The sequence below is a fragment of the Leucoraja erinacea genome, chromosome 31 (assembly GCF_028641065.1).
Source record: "Leucoraja erinacea ecotype New England chromosome 31, Leri_hhj_1, whole genome shotgun sequence".
Lineage (NCBI taxonomy): Eukaryota > Metazoa > Chordata > Chondrichthyes > Rajiformes > Rajidae > Leucoraja > Leucoraja erinaceus.
The window spans coordinates 9,863,236-9,883,568 of NC_073407.1; the positions used below are offsets into that span (position 1 = coordinate 9,863,236).

Below are 20,333 nucleotides of genomic sequence, written 5' to 3' on the forward strand. Positions count from 1 at the left end.
ACTTTTAATTTCTGGTGCTTTTTTCGAAGTTTTTTGGTAAAATTCCATTACTTTTTCTACTACCAATGTTAAGATATCTGTCATGTACTATCTTCCTTCTGATCTGTGTCATGTCATTAGCTATCAGCTAGTCCTTTGGCACTAGATTTGTTTAATTAATTACAATACGTAATTCTTCTGATTCTGTTGAAATACATTGATGCAACTGTACCCTGCAGGGGCTTTATCCTCAAGTATGACTCATTTAAACATTCCCCCCTGTAACTTGCATCATTGTAATCTAATTTTCTGCTGTCATGACTGATCTCCTGGTAAATACCGAAGCAAAGTAATCAACTGTTTCTATTCCCACATATGTTGCCGGGTTTGCTGAGATTTAAGGTCATAAGGAATAAGAGTGGAATTAGGCCATTCAGCCCATCAAATCTACTCCACAATTCAAACATGGCTGATCTATCTCTCCCTCCTAACCCCATTCTCCTGCCTTATCCCCATAACCTGACACCTGCACTACGCATTTTATATAACATTTTCATCACTTCTTCATTATCTTGCCCCCTCAATTGTCTGATTAACATTAATTAACCTTTTTTAGTTTATGTGCAGGTAGACTATTGTGCTATTTTGTTTGTGATCCATGATGTGTCATTTCACAGCTTTTCTCTTGTTATTCCCCTTGGGGAGTTTCTTGTATTCTGCCAAGACTGATTTGTACTTTTGTACTTGTTCCCCCCCCCCCCCCCCCCCCCCCCCCCCCCCACCCCCCAATAGTATTGTAATTCACCTGGAGAATAACATTAGTGTTCTATGTTACCATTAAACAGACTTTTAACCTCATGGCTGCTCTGCTGAACCATTTAAATGTTTCCCCTGCTTTTCTACATGATTGTTTGACATAATTGCCTTCCATTTTTTTTCCTGAAGTTTATTTTAATGCCTCCCAAAATCATCTTTGATGGTCATCCCGACCTCTGCCAGAGACACGTGCTTTCCAACGTTTATCTTAAACTCTGTCAGGTTCTTTGGGGAGGATGGATTTGGAAAGACAAACGATCAGCTAGATTCAGCTATTGAAGCTTCAAAAGTTGGGCTGGAAAGCCTCATGAGGACAAAGTGCTTGGATGCTTTTTGGCTTGGAAAATAGCAAAAAGTGAGGAAGAAGTTGTTTACATATCTATCTCAGCTTGATAAACATTGAAGGGCCTATTGGGGGTAAATACTCCAGGATAATATGATGATCTGTTAGAAAGACAGAATTATGGAAGGTAGTAATTCCATTAATCAAAACAATTATTTATCTCGCTCTGAAATTTCTTTTTCGGCTACGATCAATCACAGGTGAACTGTGCTTAAATATTTGCCAGTGTTAATTTTATTCGGCTCACCGGATCACACTAATTAATTAATGCAAAAAAGTAATTAACAAATGCAACTGTGTGTTTAGGATACAACTTAAAAAAATAATTTGCTTTAAAAAAAATCCATGTAAATTTACATTAAACCCATTTTCCAATGGAATAAATCGCATTTAAAATCAACTAGACTAAATGTAATCCGTCACCCATATCGCAATTTTAAAACCTCTGAACTATTTGCTCTTTTTATTCGTGTATAGCAATTAGTTTGGTTTAAAAAAATTGTGTTAGTGTCCTTAGAAAAAAACAAAACTAACTTATGTGCCTTTAAGAGCATTCTTAAATGAGTGCAATTAACCGAAACTGGCAATAGCAGTGCAGCAGGAAACGCTATCCACACCTTGTTATTAAATTATATTGAACAGCAAAGTTCAGTAGAAAGATTAGTTCTGGTGTATCCTTCTTGGTGGTTCATAAGCATCAGAGGATTAGATTTGTTCCTTTCATTCTTTACTTTCAAGGGGCCAGGGCACTATAATTATAGGAAACGCATGTACTTATAGTAAAAGTACTAATAGAGAGTTGCTGAGGAAGCAGAGGCAGTGAGTGGTGTGGTGGTACCATTTCATTTCAATCAGAATCCTCAGTCCTGAGACACATGCGCAGTATAGTTCCAGAGGAGTGCCGCACTGTTGGAGATTCCAGTTTGGATGAGATATTAAACAAAGACCCTAATTAATCTCTCGGAGAAAATTCAAATGATCTCTTACTTCGTTAAAAAGTGGGCATGGGAAATTGACTGGTTTATTGATTAATATTTACTCCCTCAGTCCACAACATTTAAAAACAATTATCCCATTCCTGTTTGTGGGACATGCACAAAATGGATGCTACATAACTTGCCTTGCTACAGTGACCACACTGCTTCACCATTTCACGAGCCAAAAAGCACTCAGGATCAATTCAATGAAATGTTCCTCCACAGATTTAGTTCAATGTTTCTCTAGAGCACACTTTCACTATTAGCAGGACAGTGAAAAAGGTTTGCAAGATCCTAAATGCCAAAGGTACAACACAAGAAAACATCTGATGAGGTGAATGCTCCCTCGCTGCTAAAAAGACGCTAGTTATAAATTAGTTCTGGATATGGAACGTCAGTGGTTTGTGCACAGAGGTTAAATTCACAACTTTAGTGTCAATTCGAGAAACATAAATGCTTGTCAGTAGGTATCACACAGTTGATTCTTTTTTGCAGAGAGGGAGTGGAGTGAAGAGGCATTTTGTAAAATAGTCCAAGCCAACATTATTCCAAGCTTCAAATCAATACTCGTGTATCTCACTGGATAACATCAGTAGAATGTTGTACAGACCATTTGTCAAAATGTTCAAGGATTGACAAGTCCTGTGGTTTCAAAACTGACACTTCAATTTTAAACACAAAACCTTCATATACAGCAACTCCCATGATAACAATTCTGAGATAGCAAACACTCCCATGATTTCACCAACACCGTGGTAGATGGATATGTCCATAATAATTTCTGGAAGAATTACAAGTTCTAAAAATTTGGTGAAAATACACAGAGTATGAAATCACTATTCTTGAAGAAACTATGAAGTGTCCTTCAGTTTGAAACGCATAGCATATCAACAAATAGCCCTAATTTCCCAAACTAGCATATATTACTGGTACAAATCTAGAGACAACAGAGGAAGACAGGACTGAAAAAAGATTGCCCAAATGTTTGAAATCATTATTTAGAATATTATTAGAAAAGGAAGGATTAAAAAAGGAATGATCTATGTAAGATGCTTTAAAATAGTAAGGGATTAAACAAGAGAGACACACAGAACTGCTTCCTCCAGTGCAATGTAGATATCACTTTTACATTTAGGACAGAAATCAGGATAAAATGTAGTGAAAAATCTAGTACTATCTTCCCCTGGAAAGGCAGTGAATGCTGGCTCAAATGAAATTTTCACGTTGGAGATCAATAGATTTTTGCTGACTAAGGAATGTGGAACAAGGCCCAGTAAGGAGAATTAAGCAGAAATTAGTCGCGTGACGGAAAAGACTGGAGGCTCTGAATGGCTTCCTCCTGTTCCTATGTTTGACAAAGTCATAAGGCAAGGTTTCACAAGATCTTGGAAAATTAGATAACTAACCAGATGCTTTCAGTTACCTACAATTATAGAGGGTTGTTGTGCCATTATATAGCCCTACAGGAAAGAGAACGAAACAAACACAAGGCTATGTCACCTATTCATCCATTAAAAACTATGTGGCCCATTAAAATGCATTTAGTTCATTTAAAAGTACTGAATTGCACTTTTCAAATTATACCCAATCCTAATAAAACAACTGTTACAGTGGGCTCTATTTCATCTGATTAAAATCTACGGAACATTTCATCCAAGTGCAGTGTTCTGCATATTTACTAATCCATTTGGTGGAAAATCTTTAGCAACTTCCCTCAATTGTTTACCGCTTGCACAGAGGTTTTGTTGACCTTCTTAGAAGATGTTACATCCAGTAAATTACCACAGTCATTCAATAGTATCTACTTCTAGAGTAATTTCTTGTATGCTTCCTTCAGTGACATTATCTACACATTTCTTCCCGTGCTGTTCTTTGAGGTGGCGCCTGAGAGCGGGCTTATGTGCAAAGCCCACTTCACAGTAGTTGCACTTGTGCGGTCTGTCACCGCTATGGAGATTCAGGTGGTCCTGCAGAGAACATTTCTGAGTGAATGTCTTCCCACAGATCGTGCATTGGTAGGGCTTGATTCCCGTGTGTACTCGGATGTGCCGCGTCAGATTACTCTTCTGCGTGAAGATTTTACCACAGCGCAGACACAGGAAAAGTTTGTGAGTTTTCAGATGGCTGATGAAGTTTTCGAGGTGCTGAAAAACTTTACCACATTTACTGCAATGATGGGGCTTCTGAAGCCATTTGTCCTGCATTTTAATATGATTGGTGTACATGGTTTTGTTTGCAAACAGTTTTGTGCCCCTGTTGCGTCGGAATAAAAACCCACCCGCCGCCGCCATTTCCTCATTTGGAAAACTGCTCAGACCTTGCAGCTCAAACTCATTAGCTGCCAGCATAAAACTTGTGCCATTCACCACTTCCGACAATCTGGGCGGATCAGCTACAAAGTTCTGTAAACAGCTGTCTAACACCCTGTTGCTTCTGGAATCAACCGATGAATTAACGAGGGAGTGCTGCGAATCGGGAGAATGTGCGACAACTCTTTCCACACTATTACTGTAGTTATTGGAGAGATGGCTCAAACTGTCGCCGTTCTCACTCTCTTGAATATCACTAGTCAGAGATTCCACCTTGACAATACGAATGTTGCTGTCTTCAGAGTCCGTTTCACAGTCAGAAATATCTTGAGTCTGTGTGAGATCTTCCATTTTGTTCTTTCCAGAATCAGAGAGTGGACTTTCTTGTAGCCTTTCTGAACTTTCAGGAAATGCATTTGAAGTGCTGCTTTCCCCTACTTGGTGCCCTTGGTCATCAGACAACAACTTTGGCTCAATGTATTTAGAAAGAGCTTGTGTGCATTTCTCCACAATGTGACCCATTTGTAGATAGCTTGCAGCAGTTAAATAATTTACCAATTCCTTCACAGGGAATTCTAGGATACCAGTGTAGCAGGATAAAAGTATCTGTTCTCCAACCTCAGAACTCTGGAGAAGTGAAATTCTGACATCCTTTGAATCATTCAGCAAAAATTGATCCCTCAAAAAGGGAGAGCATGCAGCAAAAACTATTTTATGCCCCAGAAATGCCACATTGTTGATTCGAATCGTAACATCACAGAATCGTTTTTGCTGCCTCAGCAAATTCATTTTTTGCAACATGGAATCTCCATAGCTTGTAAACTTAAACCGAAGGACTTCAGAATTTGGAGCCATGTTTCCAAACCTGGAAAGAAACAGAAAGAACATGAGCAAGTTACTATAAAAAGAAGGAAGATCACTTGGTACTTTAAGTACCTTTTCATCGTACAATGGTGCGATGCCATTGCCAGTGTACCTTTCACATTCCAAGTTCAGTTTCAGGTTTGTCTGAGACCAGGGCCGGATTTAGATGAAGAGAGGCCCTAGGTTATTCCACTTGTGAGGCCCCTGCCAATCCCCCACCCCCACGAGGAGAGGAAGATGGAAGAGTCCACCAGATTGACACCGATGTGCAGCCGAGCGTGGCCAATGAGATAAGGGCTGTAAAGCTGCACTTTTTATTTATTGCCAGTGCTAGTGTCAAGTTATTGGCTTAAAACACTATTATTTTGAAATGGAGAGCAAGGAAAATTACTGAAGTGTTGTTTAGAGACTACAGTGCGTTGTGACAGCATATGTAAGAAAGGCCTATGACAGTGTCAAAAATATTATACACCAGGCCCGTACGAAGCTTTTCATAAAGGGGGGTTTCATGGCAGGATTACAAAAATGTTATGTGAAATAATTCCATGCAGCGCATATCACAAGCACGAAGCACAAAGACCCTTGCAGCCGGGGTCCGGGGCCTGCTTAAGGGCCCTGGAAGCCCTGGGGTTTTAGATGCTCTCTGGTGCATTCTGATCCTTATTTTGGAGCATTTGTGCACCAAATTTATGGCCAATATTTCAGAAATAATTTTAGTCGAGTCAAGAGTAATGAGTGGTTGGAGAGACAGCGTCATTTTGCGTCGCTACTGCGTCACCAGCTTCCCCCAACTGCGCAGACGCGGAGGGTCGCAATTGTTTTGAGGGACGACAGATAGCACAATGGGCTAAGAGTTCGGCTGGCGACCGGAGGGTAGCCGGTTCAAATCCTGCTTCCAGCGTTGGCCGGACACTTCAACCTGTAATGGAATTTCGGGTACGCCCTGTGTCTCCCTTTCAAGGGAGTTAAATATGCATTTCGTTGTCTCTGTACTGTACACTGACAATGACAATTTGAATTTTCATTTCATTTCATTTGTTTTCCCCAAAACTTTACGGAACCAGAATTTCGGGGGGTCAAAGTTAGAAAAAAAGGATTTGCTTTACTCTGGGGGGGAAAAAAAACCTTGGCCGGAGGCCCCCTAGGTTTTGAGGCCCTAGGCTTCAGCCTATGAAGCCTACAGGTAAATCCGGCCCTGCCGAGGCCCCCCTAGATCTCGAGGCCCTAAGCTTAAGCTTGTGAAGCTTATACGTAAATCCGGCCCTGTCTGAGACAGTAGACAATCTATCCAAATTGAGAAAATACAAGGATTTTTTGAATATATGTCCTTATTGGCTTATTAATAGCAATGGCAACACTTTACTTTTGATTTTAAAGATACAGTGTGGAGATGAGCCTTTCAGCCCACTGAGTTCGCACCAATCAGTGATCCCAACATACACTAGTTCTATCCTGCACACTAGGGACAATTTACAGAAGCTATTTAACTTACAAATCTCTACGTCTTTGGAGTGCAGGAGGAAACTGGAGCACCCATGAAAAACCCACGTGGCCGCAGGGAGAACGTATGAACTCAGTACAGGCAGCACCCATAGTCAGGTTCAAACCTGGGACTCTGGCACTGTAAGGCAGCAACTCTACTGCTGTGCCACTGTGCTGCCACAATGCAGTAACTGTAATAACACTTTCCACACTTCAAGGCCAAACCATTAAATGGGGAATAACAACTACAAACAAAACAAAACTGAACTGTGAGGGCTGAACTACGATATGGAGAAAATAGAAGTCTCGCGAGCAAAGAGAACACTGCTGATTTATACTTGGCTGAATCCACATCGTCATTATTTTGAAGCAATTTTTTTTTTAAATGCACTTCTTAATTCATCATATTAATAACATAAATAACATTAATAAAATACGAGTTGGCAAGATTTATAGAGTACAGTATGATCATGGCTCAGTTTCTGAGTTAGCTTGGAATAGAGATGCAGAGAAATACGTTCAATTCCCGCAGCTGGGGGACTAAATTCAAATCACAGGTAGTTTGACTATAAGAAGCTAAGAAATCTTGCCTTATAGAAAATTGCGATATAAAAACATTGAATTCAATGAGGATAAGGGAATTAGGAGCAAGCGAGTTTCAAGCTCTCAATGTTATTTTTGCTCCACATGAATTTCAAAAATAAACTTTTTTAATAACGGTTTATTTTTTTATCACTGCAAGCTAAAATTACTACAGGCTGTATGCTATATTGTTTAATAGAGTAATATTGCACAAATGTCAAATGAAACAATTGCTTGCTAATTTCTATGGTTTCCCAAAGTGAAGCAAAAACTGTTTTTTAACCTTTGGGAGGTTACATAAAAACTTTTTTCCAAGACAACTTTTTTTCTGTGTGTCAATTTTTCCAAAATAACTTAAATATTTCACTAGTTCCAAATCGAAATATCGTTATAACCAAGTAGGCCTGAATAATTTTAAAGAACTGTCACTAATTCATCGATCGAGCTATATCCAATTTGCGTTGTGGAAACATGCATTTCAGCAGAACCACCTGTATTAAATAAATCTGGAATAAGATGTACTGATTGACTTAAAATTCCACTTGGTTCACCAACTCTCTGGTTGGAAGGAAATCTAATGTCCTTACCTGGTTGACCTGCATGTGACTCCAAATCCACCAATACGGTGAACACTTAAAGGATCTCTGAAATGGCGTGGCAGGCAATAAGGAGTGGGCGATATATGCTGGCCATATCAGCAATGTCCATATTTCATGAATGAGAAAATAAAAACCTGTCTGGGAGAATCATAGAGACACTTTATTGTCACTGTACAGGCAGACAGTTATACCATGTTACATAAAGACACAAATTCAGGGGATACTCGACAGGTCAGGCAATATCTGTAGAGTACTGGGCTCAGATCTTCTTAGACGTTGACTGACATCTTCTGCTATTATTTCAGATTTCCAGCATTTGCAATTATTTTGCGTTTTAGCTACTTTTTATATACTACTAGACCAAGTGGGACCAATTGGGTCCTTATCACATGGGAGGCCTGGTCCCCCAACGTAACCCGTTCCCCCAATGCAATATTCCACCACTCACCCATAGCCTCCACGGGAGGCCTGGTCCTCCAATGCAACTCATTCCAACGCAATATTCCACCACTCACCCATAGTCCCCAACTGTGCTGGGGCACACACACACACACACATATAGAAACAAGACGAGGCTTTTAATAGTACATACTAGACCAAATGGGACGTGTTTGGCCCCGTCTCCCAATGCGGGGGGGGGGGGGGCGTCACGCGGGACGAACGTGTTGGGCCCCGTCTCCCTGAACGCGCCGTCGGTGCTCACCCCGGAGATAGGCGCCCCCGGAGCCAATCACCTCCATCACCCGTTCCCCCAACTGTGCAGGCGCTGTTCATTTCCCCTCATCCCCCCACATTCCTTCACCCATCCTCTTCTCTCCCCTCACCTCCTCCACACCCTCCTTCACCTCTCCCTCCCTCTACTCCCAGTCACTCCCTCGCACCCTCCATAACACATCTCCCTTCCCTACCCCCCTGGCCCGATGGGCCCCGTTTCCCCAACGCAATATTCCATCACTCGCCCGTTTCCCCAACATTGGGGAAATCCTTCCCACGTGGGGAGGGGGGGCAGTCGGCCCTCAAGTACTACCTCTGGCAGTTTGTTCCACATAGACGCCACTCTAAGCTACCAAGTCATGGTCAAAGAATGACTTACAAAGCTACGATTCAAGGTCTGATAGTGCTACCTCTTGCAAAGTACTGTCCCTTCTGAGGTATCTACAAAAATCTAACAAAAAATATTGCGATGGCCCACGGTGACACCAGCAAAATAAAAAGTGGCAAAGGGTAATTCTGCTCGGACAATTTTCGGTGCTAAGTTACAGAATAGGTCCTCAACAGTCAATAGTACATAGATTTCAATATTAGTAAATATAAAATGGATAAAACGTTGTATTGTCTAAACAGTGAAATGCAAAATCATGCAAAACTAAGAGTTCCAAAGAAACTCCTCTCTACAGTAATGGTTTTGAATCACTTTATACGTACACCCATGTGGTACAAATCCACCTGTCAAGACAAAAATAACCGTGGACAATGAGTGGGACGAGACAATATAAATGAAAAGAAAAAGCCTACAAAGAAACATTTACAGCAATCCATAAATATGTCATGGATTAGTCCAGAAAGCAATCAACATGTCAAATAGACTGAAGTGACCGAAAGAGTACTGACTAGAAACGTGTTATGTCCATCCCCTCCACAGGTGCTGCCTGACAATCAGTTCTTCCAGCACTTTGCTCAAGATTTTAGCATCTGCAGCCTCTTGTGTCTCGCGGCAAATAGACTGTTGGCCTTTATATTTGCAACAGTAGAAGTTATGCTACAGCTACTGTAGATTCAGCACCCTTGGTCCATGGACAGCAGTATGAAAAAACCCAACAAAAGTGCTGAAAATAGTTTCTTAGAATGTAGTCTTTGGATTTCACTCATAACTTAAATCCTCACCTGTACCTTCTCGCTGGAAAGAAGGAATGGGTGACATTTCGGGCCGAGTCGGAGGAAGGGTCTTAACCCGAAACGTCACCCATTCCTTCTCTGCAGAAATGCTGCTTGTCCCCGCTGTGTTACTCCAGCTTTTTGTGTCTATAGTCGGAATAACATTAGGTATTCTCCTGAACTCCAGGGCCTCTCCTGTGGCTCAAGAGGATACGAAGATAAAGCCCAAAGCTATCTCTTCTCTTACTTCTGTCAAATCTGGGATTCCATCCAGGGCATTGGTGACAATGTAAAGACAGTATTCCTTATGCTGCCGGGCCTACTAACTCCCTCCAGCAATTTGCTTTTAAAAAAAAAACTCAGCATTCCAGCATCTGTGGTATCTTATGTCAGCCAATTTTGCAACCATTCTTCCAAATTCCCTATAATTCAAAGACTCAATTTCACTATTAAATGAATTAATCTATAATCTAACAAATTCTTAAACTACCCACATAGGTCTTGAAGTGAAATTCTCTTGATTATAATATTCTGCGTACCATTGGACTTGGCTGAACCACACAAAATTGTATTAAGAAGCTAGAAACCCGTGGTCGAGAAAAACCCTGAAGATCTCAGGGTACCAGGGTGGCAATTCCACAGCATAGGTATGCAAGAGGCTCTGCATGTAGCCTGGTGCATCACGGGCACAGTCCTCCTCACCTACATGAGATTCTCAAGAAGGCAACATTCATCATCAACGATCCCCACCATCCGGCACATGTCCTCTTCTTGCTGCTACCATCAGGCAGAAGTGGAATGGCGCTACTAGGTTCAGAAACAGCTACTTTCCTGGAACTGAAGAAGGGTTTCGGCCCGAAACATTACCTATTTCCTTCGCACCATAGATGATGCTGCACCCGCTGAGTTTCTCCAGCATTTTTGTGTACCTTCAATTTCCCAGCATCTGCAGTTCCTTCTTGAACACTTTCCTGGAACTATCAGGTTCTTGAACATTATGGAGCACCTCTTGCAATACCATGGACTACTTTTCTAATTATGTTTTTTTGCACTAATGTCCTTTTTTGCAGACCTTTTCTTTGCATTCTCTTATAAAATCTGAATAATTTATAAATAATGCAAACTTTGTTTGTGTGGTCCAAGTTAATCTGCAAGCAAAATTTTAATTGTACCCGTACCTCACTGTAATTGCGCAATAGATAATAAACTCTACTTGACTAAAATGTTGAAGTTGTTTATAACAATGTGTTTTTATCTTCTGCTAATAAAACTCATAGCCTTCTCTTAAGCTATGCAGCCAGTCCGATAGAAACATCAGAGACTGCAGATGTTGGAATCTGATGCAGCAAAAAAAAAAATCTGCTGGAGGAACTCAGTGGGTCAGGCAGGAACTCAGCTGGAGGGAACAGACAGATGACGTTTCGGTTCTGAAGGGGAGCCCGACCTGAAACATTGTCTGTCTGTTCTCACAACAGATGTTGTCTGAACCAGAGTTCCTCCAGCAGTTTGTTTATTGCAGCCAATTTGATGACATCACAACTCCTGGCCATCAGGGAAAATCTTAAGCTGATGCCCAGCAGGAACCAACATGACAAATGGGAGAGTTTTCACCAGGGGTCAGTGAATCTTTCCAGGCAGCTGTCAACAAGGTCAGCAGCAAGCACTGTTGGTTACTGCATCCAAATAAAAAGTCTCTGGTAAAGGTGTAATACACAGCTTTTTTGTATCAGTGGCAGCTTGAAATGACAATAGTAGTAATTACTGCCTTGAGGCATATTATCCATGGTATAGTCAACACAATGGAGAGGTACATCAAATTGTGCTGGGGGGGAGGGGGTCAGGAAACCACAACTTCAAATATAATTTAGTTTAGGTAAATGCACCATCCAGCACATTGGTACAGTCGGAAAAATACAAGCTTTACTTGCAGGAAATCACGACTGACAAAGAGATCTGGATGCTATAATGCACCGATCACTGAGCTCTCATGACTATCTGTGAACCTGTAGCTGAATTAATAGGCTATTAATAGGTTTTGGCATTAATCAAAAAAACCTATTTTCTCTCTCTCTCTCTCATACTTACAAAAACAATTATTAGCTTAAAAGCTACGCAGATAAGATCACTCAAGAACTTTGGCCTACTTACTCTTCAGTAACAAAGAGCTGTGGGTGACCTGATAATAGAGTGAAGTACATGTTTTAAAAAAGCTAGGTAATATGTCTTTTGAAAGATATTTCCAAGTTTAACAGGTGTTATTTTTCCCTCCAGAACATATCCCCACCTGTTGTGATGGGCACCTGCAAAATATTTAAAAAAAAACCCATATTTGTTCAGTTCTTAAAAACAAAATTGAAATCTAAATAGATATGATTTTCTTTTTGATAATAAATATCATGAAGCAGTTATCCAGGAGAGTTTTTAAGTGTGTATGAAGGAACTGCAGATGCTGGTTTAAACAAAAGATAGACACAAAATACTGGAGTAACACAGCGGGACAGGCAGCATCTCTGGAGAGAAGGGATGGGTGATGTTCCGGGTTGAGACCCTACTTCAGATAGGGTTTTTAAGTAGCCATCTTCTGATATACCCTCCTGTGTCTTTTTAAATTCATGTCTGTACCTTCAAGGTTTTATGTGTAGTAACTCGTAATCCTCTGACATTTTCGCCTCCTCCACCGATCCCACTACTAGTCACATCTTCCCATCTCCACCCCTTACCGCCTTCCGCTGACTAATCTTTCCGCAACTCCCTGGCTAACTCATCCCATCCCACCCAAACCACCCTCTCCCTAGGTACCTTCCCCAGCAACTGCAGAAGATGCAACACCTGACCCTATACTTCCTCCCTCAAATCTATGCAGGGACCTCAACAGTCCTTTCAGGTTAGGCAGAGGTTAGCACCTCCTCCACCCACATCTACTGTATCCGTTGTTCAAGATGTGGACTCTTATAAATTGGCGAGACCAAACGTGGACTGGGTGATTGCTTCGCTGAACACCTTCGCTCAGTCTGCCTGGACCTACCTGATCTCCAAGTTTCTAAACACTTTAATTCTACTTCCCATTCCCACACTGACCTTTCTGTCCCAGGCTTCCTCCAATGTCAGAGTGAGTCTGGACACAAATTGGAGGAACAGCATCTTATATTTTTCTTGGGCAGCTTACAACCCAGTGGTATGAATATTGATTTCTCTAACTTCAAGTAACCCCTGTGTTCCATCTCTCTCCATCCCTCCCCCGCCCAAGTCGCACCTGCTTATCGTTCTCACCCAATAAACAGCTAACAATGGACTGTTTCCTTTATCATCGTTACATTTTTGCACATCTTTCATTCATTGTTTTCCACATCTCTCTACATCATCGTTTATATCTCTCGTTTCCCTTTCCCGTGACTTTCAGTCCAAAGAAGCGTCTTGACCTGAAACATCATCCATTCCTTCTCTCCACAGCTGCTGCCTGTCCCGCTGGTTACTCCAACTAGTTGTGTCTACCTTCAAGACTTTATGTCTCTGGAAACAAGCTATTTGGGTGAATAAATCTTTTGCACAAACCAGAAAACAATGGTGTACATTTAAAAGGGAAAATAAACAAGGTAAAAGATAAAGATGTGGAGGTATGGAGCTGCGGACCTACCTCCGTGGAGCTATGGAGCTGCGGACCTACCTCCGTGGAGCTGGCAGGCTTCGGAGCGTGGAGAACTGCGGTGGCGCGCTGCTGCGACCCGACTCCGGTGGATGGTGACACCGGGAGCTCGCGGGTCCCCGGTGGGAGACCGCTTTGCGGGGCACTGGCAACGGCGACTTCTCCTGTCCGAATTGCGGGGTTGAGAGTGACCTGGAGCGGGGCCTTACAACGCCCGGTGCGGCTTTAATTTGCTGCGGACTTGCTAGCGCCCGCCGGGGGCTCAAACACCAAGACCTGGGGCAGGGCCTTACATCGCCCGGCGTGGCTTTGAGTGGCCGCGGACTTGCTAGCGCCCGCCAGGGGCTTTGACCTCGACTTCGGGAGAGGAATGGAGAGCAGGGGAGAGACAAGACTTTGCCTTCCATCACATTGAGGAGACTCACTGTGATGGATGTTTGTGTAAATTGTGTTGGTGTGTGGGTCTTGGTTCTTTTCTTGTATGGCTGCAGAAACCAAATTTCGTTTGAACCTCATGTGAGGTTCAAATGACAAATAAAAGGTATTGGATTGTATTGTATAAGCTTGTGGAGTAGAACAACAGTAGATCAACAGATAAGCTTGTGGAGTAAAACAACAGTAATCAAGGTAGTAACTACTTAAAATCATATTGGGGTTTAAAAGAATGAGGATGTTTAATACACTAAAAAGAAAAAAAAAATGCTTTCCATACTGTTTTAGTACAATTCATTAAGCAATCTATTCCACATTACAATAGACAATAGGTACAGGAGTATGCCATTCGGTCCTTCGAGCCAGCACCGCCATTCAATGTGATCATGGCTGATCATCCCCAATCAGTACCCCGTTCCTGCCTACTCCCCATATCCACTGACTCCGCTATTTTTAAGTGCCCTATCAAGCTCTCTCTTGAAAGCATCCAGAGAACCTGCCTCCACCGCCCTCTGAGGCAGAGAATTCCACAGACTCACCACACTGTGAGAAAAAGTGTTTCCTCGTCTCCGTTCTCAATGGCTTACTCCTTATTCTTAAACTGTGAGCCCTGGTTCTGGACTCCCCCAACATCGGGAACATATTTCCTGCCTCTAGCGTGTCCAAACCCTTAACAATCTTATACGTTTCAATGAGATCCCCTCTCATCCATCTAAACTCCAGAGAGTACAAGCCCAGCTGCTCCATTCTCTCAGCATATGACAGTCCTGCCATCCCGGGAATTAACCTTGTAAATCTACACTGCACTCCCTCAATAGCAAGAATGTCCTTCCTCAAAACATTCTGCAGATATACACTATATATTCTTTGTCCTACATAATTCCTTACAAAACTACATCGTAGATGTCTAAAACCCGGTCTTCATACAATTGTACAATTGTCAGAGGACTTTGGGAGGCAATTCTGATGGGTTGTTTGATAATTCTAGCTTGTCCCCACAGGTTTATTATGAATTCCTGACATGTCAGAAAGGATAAACAGTTTTATTTCTCCCATTTTTGGACTCCATCCAATATTATAATGAAGATTGCGAATTCTGTGATGTGGCATTGTACCATTAAACATTTTGCTTGGAATAGGGTAATAGCAGTAGACTAACGTTCAATATTTAAAAGGAAAAGGAATATATAGATCAAAAAGCATTAGTTTAGTTTAGAGATACAGTATGGAAACAGGCCCTTTGGCCCAATCCACACCTACCAACAATCACCCTTAAACACAGGTAGTACATTATCCCACTTTCCTACCCACTCCCTGCACACTAGGGGCAATTTACAGAGGCCTCAGCATTTTTGAGATGTGGGAGGAAATCAGAGCATCCAGAGGGAACCCACACGGTCACAGGAAGAACATACAAACTCCACATAGATAGCAGCCGAGGTCAGGATGGAACCCGGGTCTCTGATGCTGCGAGGCAACAGCTCCATCCGCTGTGCCACTGTGCCGCCCATTACTACTATGAACACTTGAAATCTAGTGACAATGTTGATTTTTTAAAAGCCATAGTTAATATGTATAAAAAAGTGGCTTCCGCTTAACAACTGTTGCACAATATCATTAGTGGAAAAAAACCCACAAAAATGTTAGGTTTACTGCTCACAAACTCTGGTCCTTGCACAATACATTAATTTTTCTTCCCACTCCCACAAAGTCCTGTCCGTCCTTCTCCACTGCTACAGAGAGGCTAAACTCAAATTGGTTGAACAACATCTCAGATTGCCCTTGGGTAGTCAAAAGTCACTAGTCTGAATATCGAATTTTCCTTTTTTAGGTAACCCACATTCCCCAGTCTTCTCTGCAATTCACTCCAACTAGTTTTCTCCTCTTGTTCATCTCTCCCATCCTCCTCCCTGCCCAGCCATTTACATTTCTCCATCATTCCCTCCTTATTTGGTCCCATTGATCACCTACACCACCCGCCATCTGGCTCAATCTCCCCTTCTGATCTGGTTCTACTTATCACCTTTGAGACGGCACGGTGGCATAGCTGTAGAGGGCCTGTTTCTGCACTGTATCTCAAAGCTAAACTAAACTAAGCAAAATTCCATATTGCTAAGTACTGGCAATCCTTCCTCTTGCCCCAGTCCAGATACAGGGTCTCATCTGAAACGTCGACTTACATCTTTTGCTTTCACAGATACTGCTCGAGGTCTTGTAACATTGTTTTTAAATTGTTCCAGATTACAGGATCTGCAGTCTCTTCAGTCTATATCTTTACTTCCAAGTCTTCCACTAGGGGTGCCGTATGATGGCAGCCTCTGCCTACAGTCTGTATGTATTTCCATCTTTTTAAATTTTTTTTGCCTGTTTAAAAAGTATGTCTTAGTCTTTTTATGGGAGAGAGATGGGTAGGGTAAGGGGGAAACTGTTTCCCAGTCACTTACTGGCCAGGATGCGACCATTCTCCAAGTCGCGTCTTCAACTTCGCGGAGTCCTGGGATCCCTTTTCCAAGGGCCGCCTGTGTGAATCTCCACCCAGCTCGGCCTGTGGACTTTGGGAGCCGCAGTCTCTGGTAAGAAGTGGACGATTTGGAACTCCAAGCCGCTGAGAATGTTCTTCCGTTACGACGTCGGAGTTCCATCATCCCGGCAAAAGAGCCTGAAAATCGGGCCGCCCGTAGCGGCGACGGTGGAGGTCTCGGGAGGCCCCGACCACGGGTGAACATCAAGGAGGAGGATGACAACTTTGTTGCCTTCCCTCACAATTCTGCTGTGCGGGGATGTTTATGTTAAACACTATTGTGTGTTGTGCTCTTTTTTATTTGTATGGCTGTATGGTGACCCCAAATGTCACTGTACCAATTGGTGCATGCGACAATAAATGTCTCTTGAATCTTGAATCTTTCAATGGGGCAATACAAAGCTTGTTTCTTTGAATTCATTTTTAGAATAGTTTTAATTCTCTCCCCACAAATGACCATCCCTCATGTCTAGTAGTCTGTTATGTGTTCCTTTTGCATAGTGCCTTTCACCCTTCACTCTCCAATCTTGGAATGTGCCTCTTAACATTTTCTCTTCTTTTGAGATTGCCTGTTGAAAGCAATTTCTTTTCTGCAAAAAACATCTTTCAAATGTTTTTCCCTCTAAAAGCCTAAAGTCTTACAGGCCCTGTGGGTGTATGAGCAACTCCTATTAAACACCCCTTTAGCAAGGCACACTTAATAGCCTAAGATAAACACAAAAGGCTGGAGTAACTCAGCGGGACAGGCAGCATCTGTGGAGAGAAGGAATGGGTGACATTTCAGGTCGAGACCATTCTTCAGATAGGTCAGGGATGAAGGGGCTGTCCCACTTGGACGACCTAATCCAAGGGTTTAGAAGACCGTAGACGAGTTGAAAAAAATGTCACGGTCGTGTTGACTCGCTGAAGTAAAAGACCTTCTACGACCTCCTATGACTATGTCCACGACCTCCTACGACCCCCTTTGACCTCGGTCTTCCACACCTAAGGCCAACTACGACTAGCTAGGAGTGGAAATGATCACATGATAAAATGTCATATTTTCTTCTTTTTTCTCTCAGGCCAGTTACCGACCCACGACTACCATCACGACCTACTACGACCTACCTACGAGTAAAAAGTATCAATTTTTCAATGCCGGCCTTTTTTTTAAAACACGTGGACATGTTTTGTCAGGCTGGAAAAAACGCCGCGACCTACTTGCGGCCACGAGTACATGGAGACCACTCACAGGGGCTTAAGGGAAAGGAGAGATATAGACGGTGATGTGCAGAGATAAATAAATAATAATCAATGAAAGATATTCAAAAAAGTAATGATGATAAAGGAAACAGGTTGTATGTATGGTGAAAGTGAGAAGCTAGTGCGCCTTGGGAGGGGAAAGGATAGAGATAGCGAGCGCCGGGGCTACATGAAGTGAGAGAAATCAATATTCATCGCACTGAGTTGTAAGCTGCCCAAGCGAAATATGAGATGCTGTTCCTCTAATTTGTGTTCAGCCTCACTCTGACAATGGAGGAGACAGAGGACAGAAAGGTCTGTGTAGGAATGGGAAGGAGAGTCAAAGTGTCAGCAACCAGGAGATCAGATTGGTTCATGCGATCGGTCAGTCTGCGTTTGGTCTCGCCGATGCATAGGCGTCCACATCTTGAACAACGGATGCAGTATGTGAGGTTGGAGGAGGTGCAAGTGAACCTTTGCCTAACCTGAAAGGACTGTCGGGGTCCCTGGACGGAGTCGAGGGAAGAGATATAGCGACAGGTATGGCATCTTCTGCGGTTGCAGAGAAAGGTACATGGGGAGGGGGTGGGAAGGGATGAGTTAACCAGGGAGTTGCAAAGGGAACGGTCTCTGCGGAAAGCGGAAAAGGGTGGAGATGGGACAATGATCTTTTACCTTCCTTCCTTCCTTCACTGGTGCCCTCAGTAATGCTCTAAATTTAAAATTCTTGCCATATTTCAAACCCTATAGCTTGGCCGTTCCTTCCTCTATTCTCCTCTAGACCTATATATCTCTGCACTCCTAATTTTGTCCTCTTGCATATCTTCAAACTTAGTTATAGCACAACTTGCTGCTGTGTCATCGAGAGATACAGCATGGGAACAGGTCCTTTCGCTCCCTGAATCCACGCTGACCATTAACCACCAATTTTACACAAATCAAATCCAACTTTATTCTCTCTGTGTGCCTTCAGGTGCCAAGACCCTAAACTCTTGAATGTTCTTACTGCTTTCTCTCTGCTTTCTTTCCTCCTTTAAGATGTATAAATCCACTTCATCGATCCCTTATCTGACATACAGAGTTGCAGATATCTACTTTAATTAGGCAAATTAAGTAGGAATGGATTGACGGATTTCAATTATTACAAATGAAGGATTTTATAATTTTCTATATGGAACGGCTTTTTAAAATGTACAAAATGTTATTTTTTATTATATCTAATCACATATAAAACGGAAATTTTTCACCTTTACAGCGGTTACAATTACAAAACGTCTGTCCACTTTAGTATGGTTTTATGAGCTTTTTTGTTGTCATTCATAATTGAACCTTTACATTTCTAACAAATGTTTCTATTTGGAAATCTATGATACCCAAGCCATGACATGGTCACAGCACTCACTTCCAATTTCTTATCTGTGCCTTATATCTATTCTACTTATAGATAATGAAATCTGTACATGCCTCCAATCATCGGATCTAATCCTATGCTATTAACTGCATCCACATGCAGAAAACTGTCTGTCAAACTTGTATTTTCCCCTTGAATACGTCACATATTAACTCCAATTCACACAAAATTTAAATGCAACTGCTGTAATTCTGAAGACTCTGCCAAAAAATTCCACCGCCCAACCCAACCAAATAAAATCATAGTCCATAGGAACAGGTAACAACACAACGTGTTTATGAAGAATCATAACATAATAAATCATCCTGTGGCTCTTTACAGAGCTACACAAGGCACATGATACAAAATGCCTTTAGGCTCGTTCAAAGTTTTAAGAAGTATCTAAGATGAGGAAAGAGATATAGAAGAAATTCTGTAATTAGGGTTATACATAAGGAACTGTTTTGTGTGCAAAGCAAATATGTGCTCCTGAAAAAGGTAAGAAATTGCTGCTCATGAAGACACCTGCTCTAACATGTGGGACAGCTGAAAGTTGAATTTCTGGCTTCCGACTCCAGGAATAATAGTTATGAGAATCACATATTTACAAAAAATTATAAGCAATATTGACACAATTAGTAATTCACATGAGCATTTGATTTGATTTGTCCTCAGGAATATGGAGGTAATGTTAACAATGAACCTTGGCATTTTCTCCCAATTGGAAGTTTATGCAGTAGAAGCTGATATTTCTGATTTGCCCAAAAGCAATGCCTTCACTCCACTTAAAACAGATCATAATAGACACCTTGATGTCAAGGAAATGATAGCAACATGGTCACTTAGACAACATTTACTCAAGAGTTATCACAGGAATGTTTTGAGTCGACTATGCCAGTTCCATATAAAATAAATAAATTAATTTAACATTTTCAGGAGATACTGTAGGACTTTCATCTATCTTTGGACGAGAATGACAGACAATTTTAAACTTTGAGTATTAAGTAATTATTAACATGTTTGGCATGCTTAATGCTTAGAACGGCTATTCACACCCTTTTGTCTGCTCCATCATTCAATTAGATCACTGTTGATCCTTTCCTGCACTAACCCCAATATTCTTCCACTACTATCCATTGTATAAAATTATTGATCTTTTTCAGCATACAGCAATGAATGGAGCCAACACTCGGCTTCATTAACTGTATGGAAAGGGTAGCAGGACAGTTTGCCGATGCACAATTAAGTGAGGCCCATTCCAGAGAGAAAACAAATTACGGCAATTCACTAATCTAATGAA

At 41.8% G+C, this 20,333-nt stretch overlaps 1 protein-coding gene across 1 annotated transcript in view; it reads right to left on the minus strand.

The window, feature by feature from the left end:
* Positions 1-768: 768 nt before the first annotated feature.
* zbtb26 (zinc finger and BTB domain containing 26) overlaps positions 769-20,333 on the minus strand; it is a 29,439-nt gene continuing 9,874 nt past the window's right edge. Inside the window, exons 2-3 of the mRNA XM_055659889.1 lie at positions 7,940-8,089; positions 769-5,289 (exon numbers count right to left, since the gene is read on the minus strand). Coding sequence (XP_055515864.1) covers positions 3,903-5,279 — 1,377 coding nt within the window. The 5' untranslated portion in view covers positions 5,280-5,289; positions 7,940-8,089 and the 3' untranslated portion in view covers positions 769-3,902. The remainder of the gene's footprint in view (positions 5,290-7,939; positions 8,090-20,333) is intronic.